The sequence below is a fragment of the Cupressus sempervirens genome, chromosome 3, assembly GCF_028749045.1.
Source record: "Cupressus sempervirens isolate cs-2001-9-10 chromosome 3, ASM2874904v1, whole genome shotgun sequence".
Classification (NCBI taxonomy): Eukaryota; Viridiplantae; Streptophyta; class Pinopsida; order Cupressales; family Cupressaceae; genus Cupressus; species Cupressus sempervirens.
In genome coordinates, this window is record NC_143120.1 from 35,001,478 (window position 1) to 35,026,753 (window position 25,276).

The 25,276-nt window shown below is 35.1% G+C and overlaps 1 protein-coding gene across 6 annotated transcripts; it reads right to left on the bottom strand.

Annotated features, from left to right (window-relative positions):
• Positions 1–4,954: 4,954 nt before the first annotated feature.
• Positions 4,955–21,723, bottom strand: LOC149564645 (uncharacterized). Of its 6 annotated transcripts, none has more exons than XM_089818204.1 (3): positions 20,829–21,722; positions 17,174–17,237; positions 4,955–5,317 (listed from the first exon to the last, which is right to left on the bottom strand). In XM_089818204.1, the coding sequence occupies exons 1-3, from the start codon at positions 21,024–21,026 to the stop codon at positions 5,268–5,270; spliced, it is 312 nt and encodes a 103-aa protein (XP_089674330.1). In that variant the 5' UTR covers positions 21,027–21,722; the 3' UTR covers positions 4,955–5,267. The 6 variants fall into 6 exon arrangements, with proteins under 6 accessions (XP_089674330.1, XP_089674325.1, XP_089674331.1 ...); XM_089818199.1 differs by lacking the exon at positions 4,955–5,317 and adding an exon at positions 5,379–5,529 and having other exon boundaries at positions 20,829–21,718; XM_089818205.1 differs by lacking the exon at positions 4,955–5,317 and adding an exon at positions 5,699–6,147 and having other exon boundaries at positions 20,829–21,723.
• Positions 21,724–25,276: the final 3,553 nt, after the last annotated feature.

Sequence of the window (25,276 nt, forward strand, 5' to 3'; positions counted from 1 at the left end):
GTAAGCACTAGATGCAACAACCATAGAAAGATAACCATACACAATAACACCATATTTGTTAACTAGGGAAACCCTTCATCTAAGGGAAAACCCTAATGGGAATGATGGCCACAAAGATGTACTAATATAAAAAATTGTTGTGAAAGGATGGACCCTGTTAGGAGTCAATGCAATACAATTAGTTCATGAGTCCTTGTTAGGAGACTTTGAATTCATGTTAAAAGAATCCAACCTTGTTAGGAGTTGAAAGGAGGACAACCGAACCCACTATCCAAATAGCCTCAGTACTATTCCTTCAGAATAATACAATGTGAAACAACAACTATCCAACCAACTTGTCTTGCCAAATATAAGCTCATTATGCCTCAACCACACCAATCTCTTCTATGACCCAAAATATATTCACATTCAAGCTCGTATATCACAATATGATTTCACTAATTACAAAATCCACATTGGATCTCATTGATCTCATAATTCACTCAACCATAAGGAAAATGACCTTTCCTTTATACCAAGTTAGAATAAATTATTGAGTCTACCTCAAGGCTTTCCCAATTTACAATAATAATATAAGACCAACTTAAGATATTGCATTACACATTACATTACAATATTACATCTTTTCACAATTACAAACAATTTGTTGCCTCACATTCTTCATAACTTTACAATTGTTGATCATCTGATTATGTGTGTTTAACCAAGCCATCTTCAACATGTCTTCAACCTCTATCACAGATCGCTCAACCAGATTCCATCTCTGTTAGGAGATAAAATCCAAACAATGGCATTTGCTTTCCATAAATGTTGTCTAAAAGTTGTCTTCATCAAATTCTTCATAACTTTGTCCAATCTTAATATTTCCCTACGTACTCTTAGCTATAGCATCTAGACACACTCTAGAACATAATTCCAAGTGTGCTTAAGTTGATCTCCAACCGCGCAAATCCAATCGTTGCTAGTCTTCACAGAATAACTCGTATGTTGACATCAATGACAAACTCTGTCATTAATGCAACATATAACCACTAAATCATGCCTCCAACATTGCTAGGACACTCCCCCCCATGAATGCCATCAACATTCATGCTAACACTATTGTGGTCTCACCCTACTCAAATAATGACATTCATATATTTTATTGTTTAGATCTTCTTCAAGCTCTTCCTTGTGCTCCTTCCCATCTTCAATCTCTTTGGCCATCTGAAGAGTAGTAATCTCAAATTCATGACAAGTGCTTCTTTCTCCTTCTAGAGTTTCTCAACTGGATCTTATTCATCCTCATTTGACTTACACTCAATTTATTTGTTTAATACAAGTTCCTTCATTTTCACTCTTGAAATACTAGTTTGATTCCTGAGTTTTCTGGTGTAATCTTTTGCATATCTATGCTTCACTTTCAACCTTTCTTTATATGCATTTGATTTATCTAGGTCCTCAAGTGTTGCATCAAAAGTACTTTGTAAGATGCTTGTGTCCATCAATGTCCTCAAGGTGTAAGACCTTTTCTAAGCAACTAAGCTCTGATATCAAATGTTGGGATCAAGCAACACTAGGTGGATGAATCAATATTGCAACACTTTTAAAACCAATTCAATACTTTACAACTTAACCATGAACATTCACAAATCACAAAGTATAAAGGTAAAGCATACATCAAAAAAGAGCTCATAACACCATGATTTTGTTCTCGAGGAAACCTTGGACAAGGGAAAACCTTTGTGGAGATTGAACCCATAAAATGATGCATTAATATGGAAATATCTCTATTATGAGATCTAACCCTATAAGGAGTTGTTACATAGAATTTATCACATTGGACAAGACCTTATTAGAAGTCTACAACCCTATTAGAAGTTGAGAACAAAAAGAAGAGCACACTTCCTCAAAAATGAAGGTTAAATCCACCTTCTAGATCGTTGTCCTACAAAGAAAGTATTAAAACAACACAAAACTATACATGACATCATAAGGTTTGATTAGTCCCAATGAAGCTCACATCTATTCTAATCCAACATCAAGGCTTGCAAATCGCACATCACATATCATATCTACCACAATCATATACAAAATAAGTCCTTCCTTTATATACTTGAGAATAATTATTTATGTCAACTTACCAAACAATTCAGAAAACGTGTCCACACAAATGCCAATAAGCCAAATAGAACCATGTTATCCAAGAGTTAAGACCTTGGATATTATCCCTCCATTGCCAAGCAATTGAATTGTCCAAAAATTCAATTAGCTAGGCCAAAATGCCCAACCACATAATTTGTCCTATAATACTATTATATTGAACCAATTACACTTCACATTACCAAAACATATACTATCCATCACATAAACACAAGCTACCATTCTGGAAGCTCGTATATATTGTATATATCATTATCCTAAAGTTGTAACCGTGTCTGATAACTCTCTTGTCATCATTGGCCAAAATTGTTCAACTATATCTTGAATTCCTTTTCTGGACTTGAGATACAAACTTCAACAAACTAATTGTCAATCCAAACGACTATGTAAATATGATATGTTGCCAACAATGACAACACTAGAACACTCATTCAACACTCACTTGCCAACAATTTGATTGGGTTCTACCTAGTCCAAGAACTCTTTATAAAGAGATGCTTTTAATGAAAATATGGTTCTATTTTGTTCTAATATGATAAAAGAGTGTTGGAATTAGAACTTAGTATACTAAATGTAGAAATAATTAAAATATGCTTCCACATCTTACCTTAACCTTGTCACACTTGCTTCAATTTGAATAATTATTCTTGCATTAAATCTTCATAAATTATATTAAAAAATTCAATTAAATGGGCTATGCTTCCTTTAAAAATATGCATCACATTTATTCAATTAATTAGCTCCTCTTATCTATAAATTACTTTTAAAAAATAATCTTACTCTATTACCAAATAATTAGAATTAGGATAATGTTCATTCTTCTCCTTACTTAAAATAAATAAATCATTTTCACCTCACCACTAAAATAAACAAATAATTCATTTTCACCTCAACCCTAAAATAAACAAGCTAACTCTAATTTTATTTAGTGTATTTTCCCAGGGTATATCAAATATCTCACACTTTATTTGTGCATACTAGCATAGTGATAGTCCATTCTTGGTATTTATTTGTCATTGTTCGTCCATGACACTACTGAAAACCATTCTTGGCATTTATTTATCATTGTTGTTACATGACACTACTGAAAATTATATATGCTGGAAACCTTATAACAATCTTGTCATATGATTCTCCTTTTAGTATGAGAGGTCAGCTAGCTTGATATTTCATTAGTACTTGTTTAAGTGGGACTTTTATTTTGAAGCTATCATTTTCAACTTAAAATAATGGGCAGTATGGTAATCCAGCTTAATGAGCTTACAATTTTCAAGTTTCAAACACATGTTTACCACTAATTTGTATTTGATTTAAAGAACAAATAGAAAATGATGTTAATAGAAGATAGACAAGATCATTAAACACCAACTCGTATACAATATATCTTGATAGACTCATGGGTTAAGCAAGTGCTACAAATTTACCCATGGGATCCTCATGGAGGTGCGATTCACTTTTGGGTTGGAGCTTGGTGAGTTGTTAGACACGAGATTGCTTCGGGACAAGCAACTTTAGGGAGGTAGGACTTTGGTGTCCCCATTTTAAGATCACCTCAAATTACAATCAGGATTAGCTTATCAATGGCCTTTGTAGGCTAATCAGTTGGTTAGAAGGTCTCATTGGTCAAGCCAGAGATTATTTCCTACTCAAGTGAAAGAACTTACATTAAATTTTCAGCACAATGGTATGCAGTAGATTCAAACCTACCTTCTTGGAAAAAAAAATTCCTTTCCAATAACATCATGTCCAAAAATTTGTGCCTGTTCATGAGTAGGGATTGAAAAGGTAATTTTTGTCTCAAATTACATAATAACCTGGCATTGTTGTTCTGTATTCTTACTACAAACCATGGCATCAAAAAATAGCTCAAGGTTGTGCATGATCTAGAAGCCTTTGGCAAGTCTGAGAATAATGTATCTGATGATTTATTGTTGCAGATTGCAGAAGTAGAGGCAGAATGGAATGCATTGACTGTAGTGTGAAGGGGAAGACGAAGAGGAAGCAAGAAAGCGATGGGACAAAGATTCAAATGTCAGAAGAGCAGCCTCTATTTGGCATAGGTTTGAGGTATTTGTGCTTCCAGCAAATTCTGTTCTCGATGAAGAGAGGGAAAAGTGTCTAGAAGAGGATTCGAAATGCCAGAACATTGTGGAGCCAGATCAAGGCATTTTGGAGGAGAGATTATTCAATCCTCACAATTCTACTTCTCCTGCCTATAGTATCTCTTATATGGTGCAGATTGCTCCAATTATATTAACTCCAGCATATTATGTTTCAAAAGAGTTTGAGAATGAATCATTTGCTGAAGAAATTGCAGGTCTGGGTTACACAGACAAAGTTATCACATGGGTTCCTTGCTAAAAGTGGCCTTGGCATTGAAAAAAGTCCTCAGTTACAAGCGGCAAATTCAGCATTGTCTACATATCGTAACAGCAACATTGGCATAGACAGCTTAGTCACTAGCATGGACAGCTTTGTAACCAGCATGAATGGAAAGTTGGTTAATGGAAGACATTGTCCCAGTGACTTCTACTCTCCACGTGACATGTCTAGTAACCACCCCCCACCGACCTGCAGACTCATCACTCTAAACATCGTGGCATGATCAAACATTGCATGTCTTAAATGCCACACAGGCACACTCAGTCAGAACACTACGCACACAAGGTTGTAATGAAAACAAAAAATATGGCATTCTTCGTGTGTGAGACTTCCCCAATAATCTTGGTGGAACCTAGTCATACCCTCCACTTACATGCTTACAAGGTAGGCTGTGTCCAACACACATGTTTAAATTCTCTGCAACCCAATAAGTACAAAAAAATCTTTGATTATGCCTAAACCTATCATAGTTCAATCTGATGCAATAGTCCAACACAACAATGCAGATGACATCCATTACAAATGCCGAGCAGAAAGAATCCCACAGTATGTGCCCCAATGAAGGGTAATAACTTACAATATTAGAAAGATTATTTGTTTGTGAAATAGAAATATCTTATACAATCTTAAAAAGGCCTCTTGTATATGAAATTTACATTAGCCAAAATCTCACATACTAGATCCAGTCAAGGTGCAACCTACCTTTTAAATCCAAAATCCAAATGAACAATTTTTTTCCCAAATTAAAGTTCATGAGTGCAATCTTTGACTTCAAGTGGAATATAACAGTGCCCTAGCAAGAATTATAAAATTCATTAAAAGAAGCCTTCATATATATAACAAAAAAATTGAGATATGTGGAACAAGTTGTATATATAGAATCTAGATGGAGTGATTACATATACAACTAGCACTAGAATGTAAATCTCCTGAAAACATTAACTGTTGCCTGATTGTATTAACATTTTAGATCCCTAAAACTTGATTTCAAACAATATCTGATCTCTGTTCACACAAAATGCACCTCATATTTAGTGCTCACATCTAAATACCTTATCTTATGAGCTTAAAGAAAAACAACCAGCCCAAATAAATTGAGACAAATATAGATGGTGATACCTATGAGTCTATGACAGAGTTCAATATATTCTATACAATTAAAACACCTTGCCAATGATGAACACAAAATTCAATTAGTAGATCAAGTTCTGAGAAGCATCTATCCTGATTCCAATGCAATTATTATAACAAGCACAAGTACCACTAAATATCTGAACTAGCGACATAAAAACCTTTAAGAGATCAGTAATTTTTACTTGTTTCTACATTCCTATTGTAGAAAAATAACTCAAATCCTCAACTCCAATGCAAGGCAATCAAATCTGAAGTTACAAACAGTTGTGCTTGCTTAAGAAGTCTTACAGATTTATAAAGTAGATGCAATTGATGGAGGTATACCCAAACTCTATAGTAGAAAAACAACTTTAATCCTCGACACCAACAGAAGGCAATCCTTGCCAAAGTTGCAAAAACAATGTGCTTGTTTAAACAGCTTTACAGATTTATAAAGTAATTGCAATTGATGGATGTATACCCAGACTCTTCATTTTTCTACCACCCTCCCTGCACATTTCAAGATGGTGAACTTGGAAACGCGTATGGAGTTTCATCAGAACAGTTGAAGGTGGAGTTTCTATGTGTCATAGTTGTGACCACACTAATGAAAATGCTTCCAAAAAGACCCACTAATATCTTGACAAAATGCTTAAATGAATAGTCCTATGAAATGTGATGGTTGAAGAATAATGTCCAAAATTATCTTACTGAACATTCCTCTCGAGATTTTAAGCAAAGACATATTTCTTGATAAAATATAGATGACTGCATTTTTTGGAGTGGGGTTGTAATCTCATTTAAATGTGCTTTTTTGGACTATGACCTTTATTACATATTTATTATAACTTCATATAAGATTCATATATATTATATAATCTTGCTTGGTGGGTAAAACATGCAGGCTTCCTCTAAAGAGAGAACCAGAAGGAAACACATCTACTTCATTGAATCCTAGCAAATAGAGATAAGTGTCAAATTAAAGAGCTGATTCAACTAAAGAGCAAATAGCCCTTGGAGATTTCGTAGAGAGTACATTTATCAAAAAATAACAATGGACACAAATTCAATGATTTCCTACACAAAGCAACTATAGGAGCTAAGCTGAGCTGAAAAAAGGAAGAAATGAAGTGAGACTTAATCTTCATAGACGTAAGCATGCAAGATTGAAATACTTAATTTAACAAATGAAATGTAAAGAATGATTTGTTGAGCTTGCCTTTAAAACAACTATATATTTGCCTTCAAAATGTTTAAGAATGTAAGAATAGATATTTATACCAACAAAGTTGGGGAACATCTGAATATGGCAGATTGATCTTTGGTAGAAAACAATTAAGCTAAAAGTAGTAAAGATTCTAACTTTAGTATCCCATACAAATGCCTCAACTCAATTCCTTATTGATACAAATAACAACATTCCATTACAGGGATAAGTCTAATGACAATATTAGTTTAAGAAGATACGCTAAGTGCCAATAGTGGCACGTTGTGATGGTTAAGTTGTTGAGTTGTTATCCTTGCCATCAAGGTTCAAATCTAATGGGGATGAGGTCCACCATTTGTGGCCTCATTGGTTCATAGCTCCAGGTCAAAGCGTTTACCCCTCTTTAAAAAAAAGAAGATACACTAAGTAAAATAAACAAATTGGAGGAACGTGATCAAAAAAAGGAGGTGGTTGAAAGTTGTAACTAAGGTAGCCAGTTTTATATGGGGTGGAGCTCAAATATGGAAAATTACAATAAATAAAAATCATATGCATAGATGGTTCTAAGGTAATCAAAATTATTATCATGAGAGACAAATGAAGCTGGGTTATGATCATTTTTTTTTTCACAATCACCCTTGCAGTTGTGACTACTCTTATGTGGACGGTTTCCAAAGGCATGCTATCTATTTGACAAACTGCAGCACCAAAATGTGGTTCTCACAAAATGTGCCTACATTGGGCTTGTTTAAAGGGCAATTAAAAAATTTCAGCATTAGTGTTTCATAGAAGACAGTACCGTAGATGACTTCATTTCAGAGGAATGGTGGGTTAAAATGTAGTCTCTTCAACAGGAACCATTGATAGGCTTTTCAAAGAAAATGCACAAAGGCATGCAAATTGTTTGAGAAAAATGAAAAGTGTCTTGGCAAGATGTTTCTTTTTGAACTGCAACCGTTGCTGGTTGTGCACATAATAGACCTGGCAATTAACCTTTGACAATTTGTAAGTAATTGCACTTAATATGTATAAAGCTAGACTTGTGAATTCATAAATGATGTAGATGCAAATACTCAACCATGAAAGCTATCAGAAGACATGGTAGTTGTTTAAAAAACTGTTGCAACGCAATGTGACTTATGTAATATGATGGTTGTACGAATATGGACAAAATGGGCTTTTTCAAAGGGCCTTGGAGATTTTCAAGAAAACACATCTCACAGAAGACGGGTGTAAAAATGGAGTAAGCCTAGCTGATAGTATTTCAGAGGAAGGCCTCATTAAAATGTAATATGTTCAACTGTAACCTTTGTTAGATTTTTTGAGATAAACGTACAAATGCATACAAACTGCTTGAAGAAAAGTGTTTTGGTGAAAACCTTATGCAAACTATAGATCTGGTGGTTAACCTTTGAAGAAATTTAAGCAATTGCACTTGAAAGGTACAAAGTTAGACATGACAACCTTTTCCTGTACCTTTCCAACTTGGATTGTGGAACAGGCTAAACTTTAGTTCAAAGCACAACAAATGGAATGATGGGCCTTAGGTCCCACTCAACAAACTAATGATCCTTGAGAAACAGAAAGGATATGAAGGATCAAAGTTAAGCAACATTCAGGTTCTCAGGAATTTGGAAAGAAATTCAGTATATCTACAAGACAAAGACGATTTGCAAAATCTCTAGAATGTTGTAGTTGCTTGGATTGATAAAAAGCTATCATACTTCAGTCACCAAGCCTCTGTTTGGCTGGTAATTTCCAGATCTATTCTAAAGTGTTGGCTCTCATCCATGTATAGCTCTTCTTGCTGAGCTCCTTCTAAAGCTTCTTACAAAAAAGCTTGAAAAGCTTCTGTGGGATTTACTTTGGGCTTTTGCAGCAGATCATCATGGGGTTCATAGAGTCGTCTGGGAGAATTGTTATCTCCCCAAGGAATCTGGAGGCCTTGGCCTTCTTTCTACCCAAAAGCAAGGCTTGGCCTTGTGTGCTAATTGGGTCAGCGAAGCCATTTCTAGCAATGAAGCCTGGAAGATTCTTCTCAGGCACTGCATTTCATCTGGGTATCCAGCTAACATGCTTGCATGGGAGAGGGTTGGTCTTCAAACCCTTCTGGTTATGAGAGATCATGTTCAAATTCAAGGCACTTTTGTGGCCAAATGAATCTCGTGTGCCTAGGAGGCTCTCAAACCCTAGCTTCGATGGGGAGGGGATGGCTTTTGTGATGGTGTTTTTTTTTTAACCGGTGGAATCTTTGCTGGTCTCTGCTTTTTTAGTCTCAAGGGCTTCCTCTTACTAAGGTCTCAGATGTTTGTGTTCTATGTTTTCACAAGCACGACATTTGCACTACTAAAGGCCTTTTTTCTAGAGCTACTATGAATCTTTGGCCATGGGATGACCTTAAGGTCCGGTTTCGTCTCTCGCCCAGATCGTCAAACTTTTGACTTGGTGGTTTCAGTTTTGCTTATCAACTTGCTTCACAAGTTAGGCACTCATTCTATTAAGCCTTAGCAGAAAGATTGGACATGGTAATCATGTACTCCTTTCTATAATTACAAGCCCAAAATGGGTTACCACTAGTTGGTTCCCATTTGCCTAGGGTCTCCATCCTCAACCAAAGGTGGCACTTGCAGTCCTCTAAAAAATCTTGGAGACTCAGATTTCCTACGATCTGGTGCCATAGCTGAACCAAAAGTAGTTCACTTGGCCCAATGTATTCTTTTCCAGGGCTCGCCCTTGGGTTCTTGGCTTCAACATCTAGGTGTTCTGAATCCTTTGTGGGCAGCCTAAATCTTTCAATCACATCTTTTGTTTTGCACAAGAGCTCAACAGTGTTGGACATGAATTCATGATTTCTTTTGGCCCCTGGGCTTGAAACCTTTTCCTAACATATGATTCTATTGAGAAATTCTCCTAGAATTCTTTTCAAATTCTTGCAAATATGGCATGCTTTCAGGATGGAAATCCTCTTCATTCTTTCCAAGTTCTTTTCACTCACAATGTTCTACGTATCAATGTTCCTATGTATGCTAAAGCATGTATAGGTAATAATGTGATCTTGCAGATTCAAGTGCAAGCCAACAAAGTCACGTTGGAAGTGGCCCATTTGCAAGAGCTACTTCAGCATTAGGGAAATGCTCCATATACAGTTGCCAAAGTTCCGCCACATATTTCTGCGTCCAGTGACAGATCTTCAGCCTGTGGTCGTCGCTGCAGCCACAGTTCCTCCATCTGCTGCTCACAAACACTGCATCCACAAGCCCCTCACTGCTCTTTTGGTGGAAAACAAAATTCTTTGAGGTGTCGTTTTGTAAGAAATAATAAAATTGAAATGAATTAAAATGAAGAGCAGTAAATTAATCTAAGAGAGTTTGTAATGAAAATAGTTACCATACTTTACATGAGCTTTCCAAGATCAACACAAGAGAGGAGACAAAGATTTTGAAAAGGGAAAGCAAAGAAAACCCCTTGTGAATTATATGAATGAGGCAAATGCCTAAAGAATGATGAGAGAGAGAGAGAGGATGAGATAAACTAGAGCAACAAGCTCATTACATGAACTACATAGTGGTTATGAGTTGTATAGAATGAGAAAGGAGCATCTCTTTTATAAAGATGAGAAGAGGAGTCATTTAGTAACTCCCATGTGAACGCTTGCCACATTCATAAGTGTGTGCATAACAAGTGCCATAATCCTCTTAAGGAGGAAAACCTATTTCCCTATAAAAGGAATTACAAAAAAGAGTTGTCCTCACACATGGACAATAGGACAAGCAAGTGACATGTCCTCACATGTGGACTAGAGGACAAATAACATAAAGGATACCTTGGTTTATCCCATTTAATAAATAAATACAACAAAAGAAAGATTACTAATTCTAACACCACCCTTTAATCTTTACTTGGGAAAATTACGTCAAAGGGTATTAAACCCAAATTTTTACAATGAAATTCTAATTTCTCTCTAGAAAGAGGCTTTGTCAATATATCTGCAACTTGATCTTTGAGAATATCTTCAATTGTGCAAGAGGTCTCTTTTGAGTGTGGGTAGATCTGTGTAGAGCCAAGAGAAGTGGATAGGTCATTTGAATGTGTTACATCTTCAAGTCGAATCATGGTACATAGGATATGCACACCAAATAATAATGTCTTACATGTGCCTAGATGGATTACTTGAAAAATAGACACAAGAAACAAGACAACTATCCACAATGAGGATCTCATCTAATATTCAAATTAGCAATCCTTTTGAATAAGGATAATAAAACTCTCATAGACAAAAATTAGGATAGAGATGAAAATGAGACATGTCACCACAAACCAATGGAGTTAACCTGATATCAAGATAAATTATATGCTCAAAATTTATCAAAAGGACAAATTGATTAAAAAATTTGATCAATGTTCTCATGAAAAGTACATACTAATGCACAAATGACCACATACAAGGCCAACTAATGAAACCTGCATCAATCATGTGGATATAGATAGTCCACTAATGAGTCACCTTACTACAAGTAAATGGGTCATGACTCCATAACCTGCATGACTCACGATCTAAGCAATGAAGTATGCAAAGCATTATCACATTAGTATATTAATTAAATTAAAATGAGAGACATGTTTATCAAATCAGTATTATCACGTCATGGTTTTTGTAGGATGCTAAAGGGAAGGATTATGAGGATTAACAACATATTGCCTTCAAAATGGGTCAAATCAACTGAAATTGGAGGGAAACTCCAAGAATAGCATCCTCTCCATGAGGAACAAGATAGATCAAAATGGAGGGAAACTCCAAGAATATCATCCTCTTCACGAGGAACAAATAGATCAAAATGGAGAGAAACTCCATATAAGTATCATCCTTTCAAAGTGGAACAAATAGAACCAAATGGAGGGAAACTCCATATAGAGATCATCCTTTCAAAATGGAACAAATTTAACCAAATAGAGGAAAATCCATATAAAGTAAGTGCACACCACTATCAGATGGAGGGATACTCCATGGGCCAGATAAGGCAACTGTGCATCAATTATACTGAGGTGACCTTCATAGTTGACCTTGAAAAATTGGCTCCCTGTGCAACTTACAAAAACGATTCGAATTACTTCATATCAATCATTGGTATAAAATCATAAAGTGCCAACATGGGCATAGAATGATGCTATAAAAGTATAAAAATGTACAACTAGGTGCAAATCAATAGATCATAGTAAAATTGAAGGCAATAGTATATGATAACTCATAATCCAGAAGAATATGTAGAGATAAACTTGAAGAGCGATGAACAATATAAGTGTATGGATATCAGGTAGAAAACTCCATTGAGGGTGAACATAGGTACTTAAATGATTTAATATTTGAAGTATTGAACATATTTATTCGACACAAGAATATCCTTATTGATCATTACAATCACAATAGTTTGTATATTTATCAAGGCATATATGTGTGCACCCATATATACTTGAATAAATATATTGAAAATATCACAATGTGAAATAACACAACTAGAATCATATAAAACAAGATCATTTAAACATAGTCATTATCAAGGCAATAAACAAGGATGACTCAAAAATCATAAATGATTCTAATTGATAAAGAGTAATGTCAATAGGTTTTGAGTAGATAAATTATATGTATGCTTGATAACAGGATATAAGAGTATAAAATCATGGACTAAAGAAATCATCTCATTAAGTTTCCATATCGTTCCACTTCTAAGATTATAAAAGTTTTTAAAAATATCAAAAATATAAATGATTTGGCAAAAATTCTTATAATATTTTTTCAAATACTAAAAAAAACGGAGAATTACTTCAATAAATTATATTTCTAAATTTAGGAAAAAAAACTTATTTGAGAAATTTAAGCTTTTTATAAGCCAAGTAAAAGTCTGCTTAATTCCAAGACTTAGATAAGGTAGAGTATTTTTTTTAAAAACATGATTACATGGAAGAAGGATTAATCTCATGTAAAAAGCTTAATTTATTATAAAAGATAAGCATTTGAAAAAGAATCGTATTAGAAATAAGAGCTTTACTTTTTTGTTTTTAAACTGAATGTTTTAGGATTTTTTAAAGTTTTATTTTAAAATGAACTTCTTTCTAAAGAAAAGGAAAAACCACGTGGATCAAGACATTTAATTAATCAATCATTTTTTTAAAAGGAAATGATGATGAATATAATATCAATGCAGATATTTTTAGCAAAGCACAAAAAGAAGGAAGGAATGTGAGATATGAAAAACATTTGAATTAAAAAGGAATGAAAGCAGAAGGAGGATAAAAACAAGGAGGATTATTCTTAAAAAGAAACGCTTCTGAAAAGAATAATAACTCAAATATTGCAGCAGTAGGGAATGTTGCAGCTAAGATAAATAATGGAAGGCTGCCACAACAAATAACAAATTTGATAATAATAGAACAAAACAGAGGCAAATGTAAATAGAATGTAGAGAGTGAACGGAAAATAAATGGTGCCTAAAAAAACTTCGTTATGATTTTAAATGATAAGTATACTAAAAATTTCAAATAAATTCGAGGTAAGAAGTAATGATAATTTTCTTAAAAAGTTAAAATGATTGTTTGAAATGAAGAAAAGGAAGTTGCAATCAAGAAAGAAGTACAAAAATGACTAATTGATAAATGCTGGGATAAATACCCAGCACTAGTAAGAATATTTTAAAAAGTTGTACACAGGATAATTATAACAGTTAGTAGAGAATATTATGAAAAACTGATTTGAACAGAGACGTTACTAAAAAATATCACAGACTATTTTGCCATGTATGTTACAAAGATATAACAGCTGGTGAACAGTGTTGCTAAAATAAATGCTACAACTGGCAGTTGAGATGTTACAATAAATGATGGCTGTGAACAAATAGAAAAAAAAAAAAACAAATGCAACGATGATTTTAAAAGTGATACAACTCCAATAAATGACGTGAAAGGAATAATATATAATGCTTGTGTCAAAAGTGTACAAATGTTTTGACCAAATTTCTTCATTGTGTGCCATGCAAAAAATAGGTTTCATGACAAAGATTAAACAAAACATTTATGGGGACAACACCATGGCTGAAAACTGAAAACTGAAAACTCTTGTTCAAAGATGCAATAAAATGCTGACGCTGTGAATGTGAATGCTGATAACAGATGATAATCCAAGCTTCATGGTCTCATCTTAATCATAGAGATAATGCAATATGTACATGAGCAGCAATTATGAAGGAAGTTGAATGAAGATCAAATGAACTAGTTGAGGAAGATAAGAGCAGCTGGTGAAATTCATGTTTGAAACTTTCAATGTGAATGAATTTTCAACCGAACAAAGAGCACATATCCGGTTGTGCTATTGATGTTGGAAGATACTATAGGAAATGTAAGAAGATTAAGAACACTGAATTAGAAACAAAAACGGCTCCGGTGGCACAGAACAAGAATGATGATGCAGAGAGGATATATCAGTTAAATGAATTCACGCCAAACAACAAAATAAAATAAAATATTAAAACTATAAGAGAGTAATAAAAAGATGACCAAAAATAGTAGGAGAATATTTTTAAAATGGTTCTACAAAAAAATATATATAATGATTAGACATAAGTAAAGCACACTGATAGAGTGCACAAGAGTCCAACAAGCTGACTCCCCTTTAGATGAAGCCAAGCCTTGTTAAATCAAGAAACTGCCATGATAAAAGTTGCACTCATACCTCAGTATGCGAAAAGGGGCTCAAAAAATTGAGATGGGAGCAAAGTGAATTCCTAAGTGATGTGTCAAACAATTTGAAAGAGTCTCTAAGAATTGTGCACTAAAGTGGGGATCATAAATTCTGGGGAGGCAAAAAGGCAGATGAAAGTGGTCAATATGAGTTGGGCGCTTCGTGTAGGAGAGAAATATTTTATTTTACAATACTTCTCATGGGATGTGGCTACAGATACTGCAATAACTATAGAATATGCATATATAATTTGAAGAAAGGCTTTAGAAACTTTCATGCAAACACATCTGGGCAGATGTTGTAACCTGAAATGTTCTGGTAAGATATGCACGCAACATGTGGAAGCATAAACACGGGGTGTTATGAGATTGAAGACTTTGGAGGGGAAATGTTTGAAGGAAAGCCTTATTGCAGATTTGGGTTAGATAGAAAGTTTATGATAAATAGTTCTACTCTGTTCCCAAGGTAGGGCTAAATTGATAATTGGAGATTGGCGTGGACAAGTTATATTTTTTTCAACAATACATAAACTTGATATGAAGGATTAATTGGTATAAGGGGGATAGAAAGTCCGACATAATAAAAAAGAAGCAAGTTTACTTTTTCATATGCTAAATCACAGAAGTTTCAGGTGCAAGCTCTCCATACAGATTCAATAAATTCTTAAGATGATTCAAGAGAAAATATTAAATCTATTTTATTTGGAAGTAAATTGTTAAAAATGGATAATCATGTTTTAGAATAATAAATGAAGAATCAGTGGAACATTAAATGAATATAAATGTAAGATAGATTAGAATTACAGCAGAAAAAGTTGACAACTAAAAAATAGATTTGAAAAAAAATGTTAGGGTTTTAAAAACCAGCAACCAAAAATAGATTAGATTCAAAAAATTGTAAGAAAATGAAATATAAAGTCATCAAATAAAACCTGTTAGAACCAAGCTACATCTCTCTGGCCGCAAGCCATCCAAAGAGGATTAGTATGAAAAAAACTAATACATTTAAATACAAAACGTGCAACACAAAAGGTTAGAATGAACTATAAAAATTAGCCTTTCTCTCAAGAGTATCTCCAACAATATGGTAACTTTCAAAACAAACCCAAACAAGGATTAGATAGCTCTAATACCATGTAAGAAATAATGAAATTGAAATGAATTAAAATGAAGAACAGTAAATTAATCTAAGAGAGCTTGTAATGAAAATAGTTACCATACTTTACATGAGCTTTCCAAGATCAACACAAGAGAGGAGACAAAGATTTTGAAAGGGGAAAGCAAAGAAAACCCCTTGTGAATTATATGAATGAGGCAAATGCCTAAAGAATGATGTGAGAGAGAGAGGATGAGATAAACTGGAGCCACAGGCTCATTACATGAACTACATAGTGGTTATGAGTTGTATATAATGAGAAAGAAGCATCTCTTTTATAGAGATGAGAAGAGGAGTCATTTAGTAACTCCCATGTGAACGCTTGCCACATTCATAAGTGTATGCATAACAAGTGTCATAATCCTCTTAAGGAGGAATAACTATTTTCCCTATAAAAGGAATTACAAAAAAGAGTTGTCCTCACACATGGACAAAAGGACAAGCAAGTGACATGTCCTCACATGTGGACTAGAGGACAAATAACATAAGGGATACCTTGGTTTATCCCATTTAATAAATAAATACAACCAAGGAAAGATTACTAATTCTAACATGTTCTATCTTGGCTTGGCCAACTACTAGTCATGCTTCCGCCACTCCAATGGCCCTAGCTAGCCAAATGTTGGGAAAGACTCTTCTTGGTCCCAAGTGGTTACCACAGCTAGCTCTCACATTTCTCCTCATGGAAGGATACAGAAGAAGACAAAGATGAAGATGGATGATCCATACCAGACCTAACTCCTAGCCCCACTGATGTATGGGGCGAGATCCCCCTCCTTCTATAGGCATTGCTTCAACCACTAAGGGGAATCCAGTTTCAGAACTTAGCCAATGTTTATTAGCTGTTGTTTCGCCTTGTCCCATGTGAACTCTCATGGGGTGATTTCATATCCCCTAAAAAAAATTTCTGAGTACTATTATTTTAATTATAATGGAAATGGCCTATTCATCAAAAAAAAGATAGAGAACTAATCAATATTTATCTAATTAAAGCTCAAAATGAGATCAAGTCTTATAATGTTTTGTGTGGTCAGTTTTAGCTGTCTACAATGAACTTGAGAACTTTAAAAGAAAAAAAAGTAGAGATGGCTCTTGCAGCCCTGCCACTATGTGCGCTCAAACATTTCTTGGACACTAACATTACAGAAATTGGTTTTCTAATTATGTACAATGGACTCATCTTGCATTGGAGAGAGCAAGAAGCATTCACCCAATTTATAGTGTACACACTCACACAATATAACCCCCAAACACACACAAGTAGATATATCATTATAAACGACGACTGCAACTATGTTGAGGTTTAATCTTTGTTGGAATGTTCGTTTGGATGTATTGTCAGATATAAATAGCAATATTCCATTTGTTCTATTGATCAAAACGACAAGATTTGAATTTCAAGTACTAGAGATAGATGAACAAAACGGGTAAAAAGTCACTACCTGCAAAACACATGTAGTTCTCATTCAATGAGATGTCCTCTATTCTCCAATTCATTAATGGCACCTAAGTCACAAACACAAAACATCAGTCACATTTTCTTTAACATTATTACCAGGTTGAAAATTTGTTTGGAAGGTCAAAATATTTGGAAAATCAATAATTTCCAGACATTGGTTAAATTTCTGTAGAAATTTAAAAATATGGATCAAATCAGACAAATACAGATGGTCTAATTTTAATTTACATCCAGTTTGATTTTAGCCAAATCCAGTTGTAATGGGTAGCAGTAGTGATGAATAAGCATCAATACAACCGATATTATATTTTATATATTCTATAATAGAAAGCTATGTAACATTGCAACATAAAAGGAAAGTAATGATTTGAAAGCATCGCCTTTTAACTTTCATTTGTTACAATTACTTCAAAAAGTTTAGTCACCTCCTATTTTGTATATATACCATTACTAGAATTTCCTGACTAGTCAGAGATTGCTACAATAGGTTCAATTTGTTAAAAAAGATAATCTATGGAATGAATGCTTAAATGCATAATTCATAAACTTGGAAACAGAGACTACTCAGAAAGCCAATAATTCCTGACTCAGCAAAACTTGGCAACATAAAAAACACTTGATTTATTTTTTTAAATGATAAATGCATACAAAATTAAGCAACAAAATGTATAAAATGAGTTTGGAGAGGGGTTCACGGCAACAGTTCCAATAGGGTCGAGGGTCAACACCCTCAACAGGGTTGACAAGCAGCACCCCTAATGGGGTCAATAGGCAGTGTCCAAAGTAACATAGACCTTTGTGGCATACACCATTTTCATAATTTTGAAAAAGGTTAAAAAAATGGTTTTAAAGCCAAAGACAGCTTTTGGAGAGTATGAGCCATATTTTTTCTATTATTTTTGACACATTGCTGGAACAACAAGCCAATTTGACAGACTTGCTTAAAACTTGGCAAGTTTTTCAAAAAAATCAGCATCAAATTCTGGGAAGTCAAACCTGCAATTTCTTGCTAACCTACAAAACTTGTCAATTTTGCAATCTATGCTTAAAATGTTGCCTTTAGTCTATTGTAGCGACAATGTTAAATGGTAAACCTCAACACCTTTAATAGTATCCAAAAGATCCATGTTATTATAGCAATAAACAACCTTATTTCCATCCTTTGTCCTTATTCATTGCCCCCTTCCAAATAGTGTTACTCTAAAAAGATATACCCTCTTTTGTACTTTAAGCAGCAAATTTTGCTTATAGTACATTTGGGCTTCTCTAGACCAATCATTTCACTCTCAAACAACACTTTACAGTCTGATCCAATTCCAAAATTGATTGAAACACACTTGTTTCAGGCTCCCTCTCATCTCAAGTATGATTTGCCAGTCAACCAACAAAAAATTTTGTCCAGCATCAATGGATTGATTCTCAAAGACTCAAACAACACTTCACAATCTGATCCAGTCACAAAACTGAATGAAACACTCAGCTTTTGGATTCCTCTCATCTCATCTAAAGTATGATCCATTTCACACTTGGGTACAACTATCTTTGGATAATTTTCACTTGTCATTTAGAAGACTAAATAGAGCTTCCTCAAGTTTTGTTCTACATCAGTGGATACAGCTTTGACTTGGACTTGTACTATTGCACATCCTCTTAATATTTTTAGAATTGCTGCTCATGCAGTTCTTTGGATTACGATAGATTTTTAGTCCCTATTTGACCGGGTTTCTGAATGTAGGTTGCCACACAATGTTGAATCTAGTTGGTGCAGCTCAATATGCTATCACTTTTGATTTGAGCTTCCTCCATTTGGACCAGTGGTATTGATCCCTTGCTTTCAGGCTCCTCTATTGAGATTGTATTATCTTGTTACCAAGTTTGCTTAACCTTGTCTATCGAGGTATATTATATTGTCAACAGAATTCCTTGGGCATGTGCTTTGGATGCATCAACTCTTAGATTAGGAGTGAAACTATGAATAAATGATTTAAGTGCAGAGCACCAGATTAGCCCAAACAAATTCAAACACACTAATTATCTTTAAGGCAATCTCCATGGCTGCAATGGCAATTTGTGACAATACTCCTTTCAAATTGGACCCAATGCTCTTCTATTAAACATTATATGCTGAAGTGGGTAGGTGTGATGATACTCAAATGCATAATGATCTCTCTCACAAATAGGAGATCTATGCAAAAGTTGAAAAATGCTCCAGAAAATTCTCCTCTCACAGGAAAGTGAGCAGATGAGAAGGATATTCATATTGTCAATCATATCCTTTAGAACAACGATTATAGCTATCAAGAACCTCTTACCATGTGGATCATTAACTCCAATCTGGAAAACGTGGAAGGACGTATAGGCTTGCATTTTGTTTAGTAAATGCCCCAACTGGATGCAGGACAAGGTATGTAATCATTTTTGAATAGGGAAGGAGTAGATGTAAAGAAAAACTTGAACTCCTTTTACCAGCATCCTCATGACACCTGTCAAAATGGGATTTTAGAGCAGGGTATGGTGTTCTCTCGAACCAGATTATTGTCAGATTTTGTAATCGTAGCTTTTCAGAAAGTATTGCTTGCAAAACATAGAGGTGTACAAACGGCTCAGAACTAGTATGTCAAAACTCTTCATCAGAAGTTGTCTTATGGAATGCAATGACTGCAAGAAATGAAGAATAGAACCTTGGAGAGTGATTCTATGGTTCCAATTGCATGTTGTGTCAGAAGACCATCTTTGTTTTGAACAAAATTAGGTGTGATAAGTTGAAATCTGATCTGTAAAAGCCAAACTCAACAATCTTTGGCAGCATAATCTCAATGCATGACTTATTGAACTATGAAACAGGGTATCCCATTAAATATGAATGAAATAAGTTTCTCTGTCAGGAAGTTGTTGTAACTACTCTTGCAAGCTAGGAACAAGATGGTGTTGATAAGGTATTTGGCATGCCCCAAATTTCTGGGACAGTGAATTCAGTCTGGAACTCTTCTGGTCGTGCCTGACAATTGGAAAAACTACAAAGATATTCAGCGCAATCGATTAAATGTTGATTCCTACTCATACAATCAGATGAGAGAGAAAATTGATATGTTTAATTGCTGAGCCAACTTAGACGTTTAATGCCAGTATTCTTCCATCTGGATCCAAAACTGAAGCTCTAGTTAAGGGGTACAGAGTTCCATAGTGATTCTGCTTAAAAGGAAGGAAAGATATTTTTTTCAAACGTTGCTGGTCTGACTAGTCTAATTGATACGTATGCATTTTATGGAAGCAGAGAGTTGGCACCTAAATTAGTATTTCTCAGAATTTTTTTCTGTGAATGTCCGGACAATCATGGGAACAATCATGTGTGCAACACATGGAAGCATACAGAAGACTCACAAAACGTTTAACAATATGCCCTGGAAGCAGAATGCGAAAAGGGGCTTATCGCAAATGCTTCTAGGTATTTCACATATTCAATTGCTTGGAATCAGAGGAATGAAAATCTCTCCCAGGTTACTCCTTTATTGTGCCATAATAGGTAGGAGCTCCTTGACCATTCTGACGATCCAATTAAAACATAAAATTAAGTAAATGTTCGGCTATTATTTTTAATGGGATTTAACACCCAAAAAAAAAAAAAATGGTTCACTGACCTGTTTGAGAATTTCTGGGAGCAAACATGACGATGCAGACCCCCCCAACAGCCACAGCAGCACCCAAAATATCCCACCTATCAGGTTGCGTTGAATCAAATACCCAACCCCACAACAACGAAAGCGCAATAAAAAATCCGCCATATGCAGCATAAGTTCTACCAAAATCCTGTGTTTGTAAAGTGGGTAAAATGCCATAGAGTATAAGAATAAGAGAGCCTAAAATGAAAAAACCCCAGTGCCATCCCTCTTTACGCCATTTCCAAACGAACCATCCTCCACCTATTTCACATATCCCAGCTAATACAAATAGGACTAGGGATGATAAAATACCTTGCCAATTGTAGCTGTTCATCTTACACTGCTGAATAGATTGAACAACTATTTTTTTTTGAATGTGGGTAAAGGGTAATCCACTGCTATTTGAATAGGCAGTTCAAGAAATTGTACATATAGAGTAGTTCCAGAAATTTAAATACAGATTGTAGCACTTGGGTATTCTCTGTGCTAACAATGGAGTTCGCTAAACAAATGACAGCTTTAAACCATGAAAAATAAATGTTTTATTGGACAATACGTTTAGGTCAGTGGTTTTGTTCAAAACACAGAAGATTCATTAGTCCAAGGATGCACTGTACTGTTGAAGGTTGCCAAAGAATCACTTGCGCTATAGAAATATGTTTGAAGGCCAGCCATGATCACATCTGGAAGTTGACTTCAATTTTTTCACCGTTCAATTTTGAAATGTAAAGCCCTGTAAAAAGATTCGGAGTTTAGATGGAAGACAATCTCAGTACTGTTATCCTACCTCAAGTTTCTGTGAAATCAAAGTCTGTTACTTGCATCTTGTAAAAATTCCATCCCGTTCAATTAATCAACTGAAAAAAAGGTTCTTTTCAATGCTATAAAGTTCGGTCCAACACGTTATTTTCGTGTGACGTAGGCTAGTAGCCAAGTACCTGTGCCTAACTAGTCGATTTTAAAATTAATTATTAAAACATTAAAAAGGTAAATTCGGTCGGCTGGGTAGATGTTTCCTAGCCAACTAGCCTTTAGGTTTTCTGTGTTTCAATATTCTACATACACTAGCCATTGCATCAAATGGAGGGGTAATATTAAAGTTAAAGAAAAATACAGGGCTGGTTTTTAAGAACAAAGGAATAGGAATGGGGCAACTAACAATGAAAATGAAAAAATCAGTTAAATCACAGTTTCACATGTACTATCAAAAAAATTATCTCCACAAAATCAGTTAAAGTACTTATCTAATTTAAGACTTATATTGCTAACTTAATACTAATATTGTTCATATCATATCTATCATGATAATCATAATAATAAAAGTAATTCTAAAGCTACAAGCAAAGTTTTAAAAACCATAAAAAGTCACACAAGGCTAGTCTTAAAGATTCATAGTTTGGACATCTCAACAAATCCACAACATATTAAACAAAGGAACTATTTTTTGTCATGTACTTCTGATAGGAGGATCCTTATCCACTCATTTGTTAGAAATTCATAAAATTTCCTAGAATCTCCACCCTTTAGCAACACATCCTCTTTATCCTTTTGTAGGAGTCGCAACATGTTGATTGTCACATGCATAACTTTTATAATGAATTTTGTGAATGTGTTGAAGCTCTCATCCAAGGAGGCGAAATTAACCTGCATGGAGTCAATATCATTTATGGCTTTCTTCATGGTGTTCTCCAGACCTTGGCAACCAACACACTTGCCCTTAGGCATATCAAAATCATGAACTTGCAACACAATAGGGTTAGAAAAAAACTAATCTATTCCTTTTTTCATAGCATCGGTCAGGGAAGTAATTGTCATAGGGGAGGTGTCATTTATTGCGGGGACAATAGGGGGCAGGGGAAGTGAAGTCCATAGTAATGATAGTAAAGTTGTGATGTAGGAGCATCCTAGGCTTGCTGGCAATCTTGCATGTTACAGAGATTTTGGCTTGAAGTTGTGGACTTGGTCACCAAAGGAGTGGTGCTAGGTCGCTATTGGGTATAGTTTGGCCGAGGAGCTTGGTAGACACTGCGAGCTCAGCATACTCTATGGAGCTCAGCAGACACTGGGAGCTCAGCATACTCTGGGAGCTCGGCATGCTCTGGGAGCTTGCCATTTCTTATGGTTTCGTTGATGCTCAACTTGGTTTTCTTTGGCACTCGGCTTGGTCTTGGTTCCTATTGGTGTCGAGTTGTCTATGAGCCAACTTTTGGCATTTAATTTATGCATGGGTATTTAATTTAGTATTATAGATGATTTGTGGCTCAACATATATTTAATGTAAGGGATTTAATTTAGTTTGTAATGAACTGGGTTGACTTGTGGCTTAGTCGGGTATAAGTAAGGGGTTTTGTGGAGTCTTTAGGGATCATTATTATTGTCATCTAGCTTGGAGAAGAGGATGAAGGGTAGATGTGTACTTTGAAGGGCTAGTAGTTATAGCTCTAGAACTAGAGGATTGCTTGGTGGACCTGAGGGTACAAGTGTGGATTCTTTGTGGTGCTCTTATCCAGTTGTGGATGAGGACTAGTTGGGATTGGGATTGTAAGTTGGATCTTGTGGGATCTTACAGAACTATTTGTAATTTTCGTTGTATTTGGCCCTAACCCAAAGGCCCTTATAGTTAGGCATATTTCTTGTAATTAGTTATTTTATGAATAAAGAGTTGTGATTTGGTATCAAAACTTGTATTGGTGTTGCATTGTTGTTGTGTTTCTATTGTGTGGTTATTTGTTGGGGGTTTGGACATCTCCTTTGGGGATTCTCCTACCTTGCCCTATGTCAGGCTGGCAAACACATGTGTTAGCCAAGGCTAAGATCCTTCTTCACTTCACCCCCAACCGATTCTAAGGTCTCTTCTTCCTCCTCGTCCTCTCAAAATGCTTGTCCCTAACAACTTTCTCCTTCCTCCTAGATTTTTTTCTTTTCACTTACCTTTGACCCTGACTCTTCTTCCTTCATCTCCATTCTCCAATTAGTCATGCTTCCACCTTGCCTTACTTTTGTTAAACTATTAGACCTATTGTGGTCGCCCCCATGATCATCTTTAGACTCTACAAGTTCAACATTGACAGGGCTTCAATTTCAGGTTTCTTAATATTCAATTAGGCCCTAACCATATATTTTTTCTATTTTTTTGAGGCCCTAGAGGGAGTGGAAGATGGGAATGGCTGAGGAGTGGGGGTTGCAGAACAACTTCCACCCACATCTCTCAGAGGATTAGACAGGCCATGGGCATCATGCATGACAATACAATGGGGAGGGCACAAGGCAAGGTGGAAGTTTTAAAGGTTAATGATTAGCCCCCTGGTGTAGTATCCCAAAAAAAAATCTCTTATTTTTTCTATCCCTAACATCCATCACTATGGTCTCTAAATCATGTAAGAGATAAATATTTCATCATGGTGCTCAAAGTGATATAGCAAAGGGAAGTAGTAATAGCAAACACCAAATCTACTCTCAAGAGTAAGATACTTCATTATCAATAGACATACCTGATCCCATTGCTCTAATAGTTCCTCCTAATTAAACCCACATTTCTGCTTGATCAAGGCTTTGTCCTTCTTAAAAAATCTCTTGAGATTGGTTTCATCTGGTACCTTGGTGACCTCTGCCATTTCCTTCCCTCCAAGGATAAACTAGTAGCCATGTCAATAATCTCCTCATTGACTTGAAAAAGTGATGCCATTTATTGTAACTTTATTGTCATTCCAAGAATTGATGAACTAAGTCAAACAATTTTCATTATGCCCTTTCATTGCCTCTATGAAAGGGAGCAGACCACCTTCCTCAATTGTCATCCATGCACATGGATTTTTTTGCATATAATCGTCAATTTTTGGAGGCTTCACCCTCATCGTGTCACCACCCATCTCAATCTCTTCTTCAAAATCCCTCGAGTACTCCAAATTGATAGAATTAAGAAAACCCTCTCTCAAGGGATCCTTATTGTAGAGTTGGCAATCATAGATAACTTTAAAATGTTGAGCTTAGTGATTAAGAAATCTTTCCAACTACCATAATTATTACTAGGAACAGTAATAAATTTTTCACCCAAATGCTAACTTGGTGACACATGTGAATGATCCTTATCATACCCAATTATCATACTTACTATTCTCTAAAAATTGCAAATATTAGTTTGTGCTAAAAGCTTGGTAGGGTGGAAAAAAAAACTCAATCTAACTCTAACACAATCACTAGAGATTGCATATGTAATCCTTACAAATTGATTAATTAAGGCACCATAAATAACACAAAAGGCCACTTTACCATTTGTCATGTGACTTCCTCTTTTCATGATGGAACTTAAATTCAAATTTGAGTTAGCAAAGGTGTTGCACTATGTATTTCTCACCACGTTTGAATTTCAATGGGACTTCCAACTAAAAAAATGAATCATCATTTCTCGTGTATAGAATTGTGGTCCC

Coding starts and splice junctions, on each gene's coding strand:
- LOC149564645 (XM_089818201.1), bottom strand. CDS start 21,026: ATGGCATTTTACCCACTTTACAAACACAGGATTTTGGTAGAACTTATG. Junction 17,238..20,828: donor TCCCAGAAATTCTCAAACAG/GTCAGTGAACCA, acceptor TTTGTGACTTAG/GTGCCATTAATGAATTGGAG. Junction 11,923..17,173: donor GAACTACATGTGTTTTGCAG/GTAGTGACTTTT, acceptor TAAGTTGCACAG/GGAGCCAATTTTTCAAGGTC.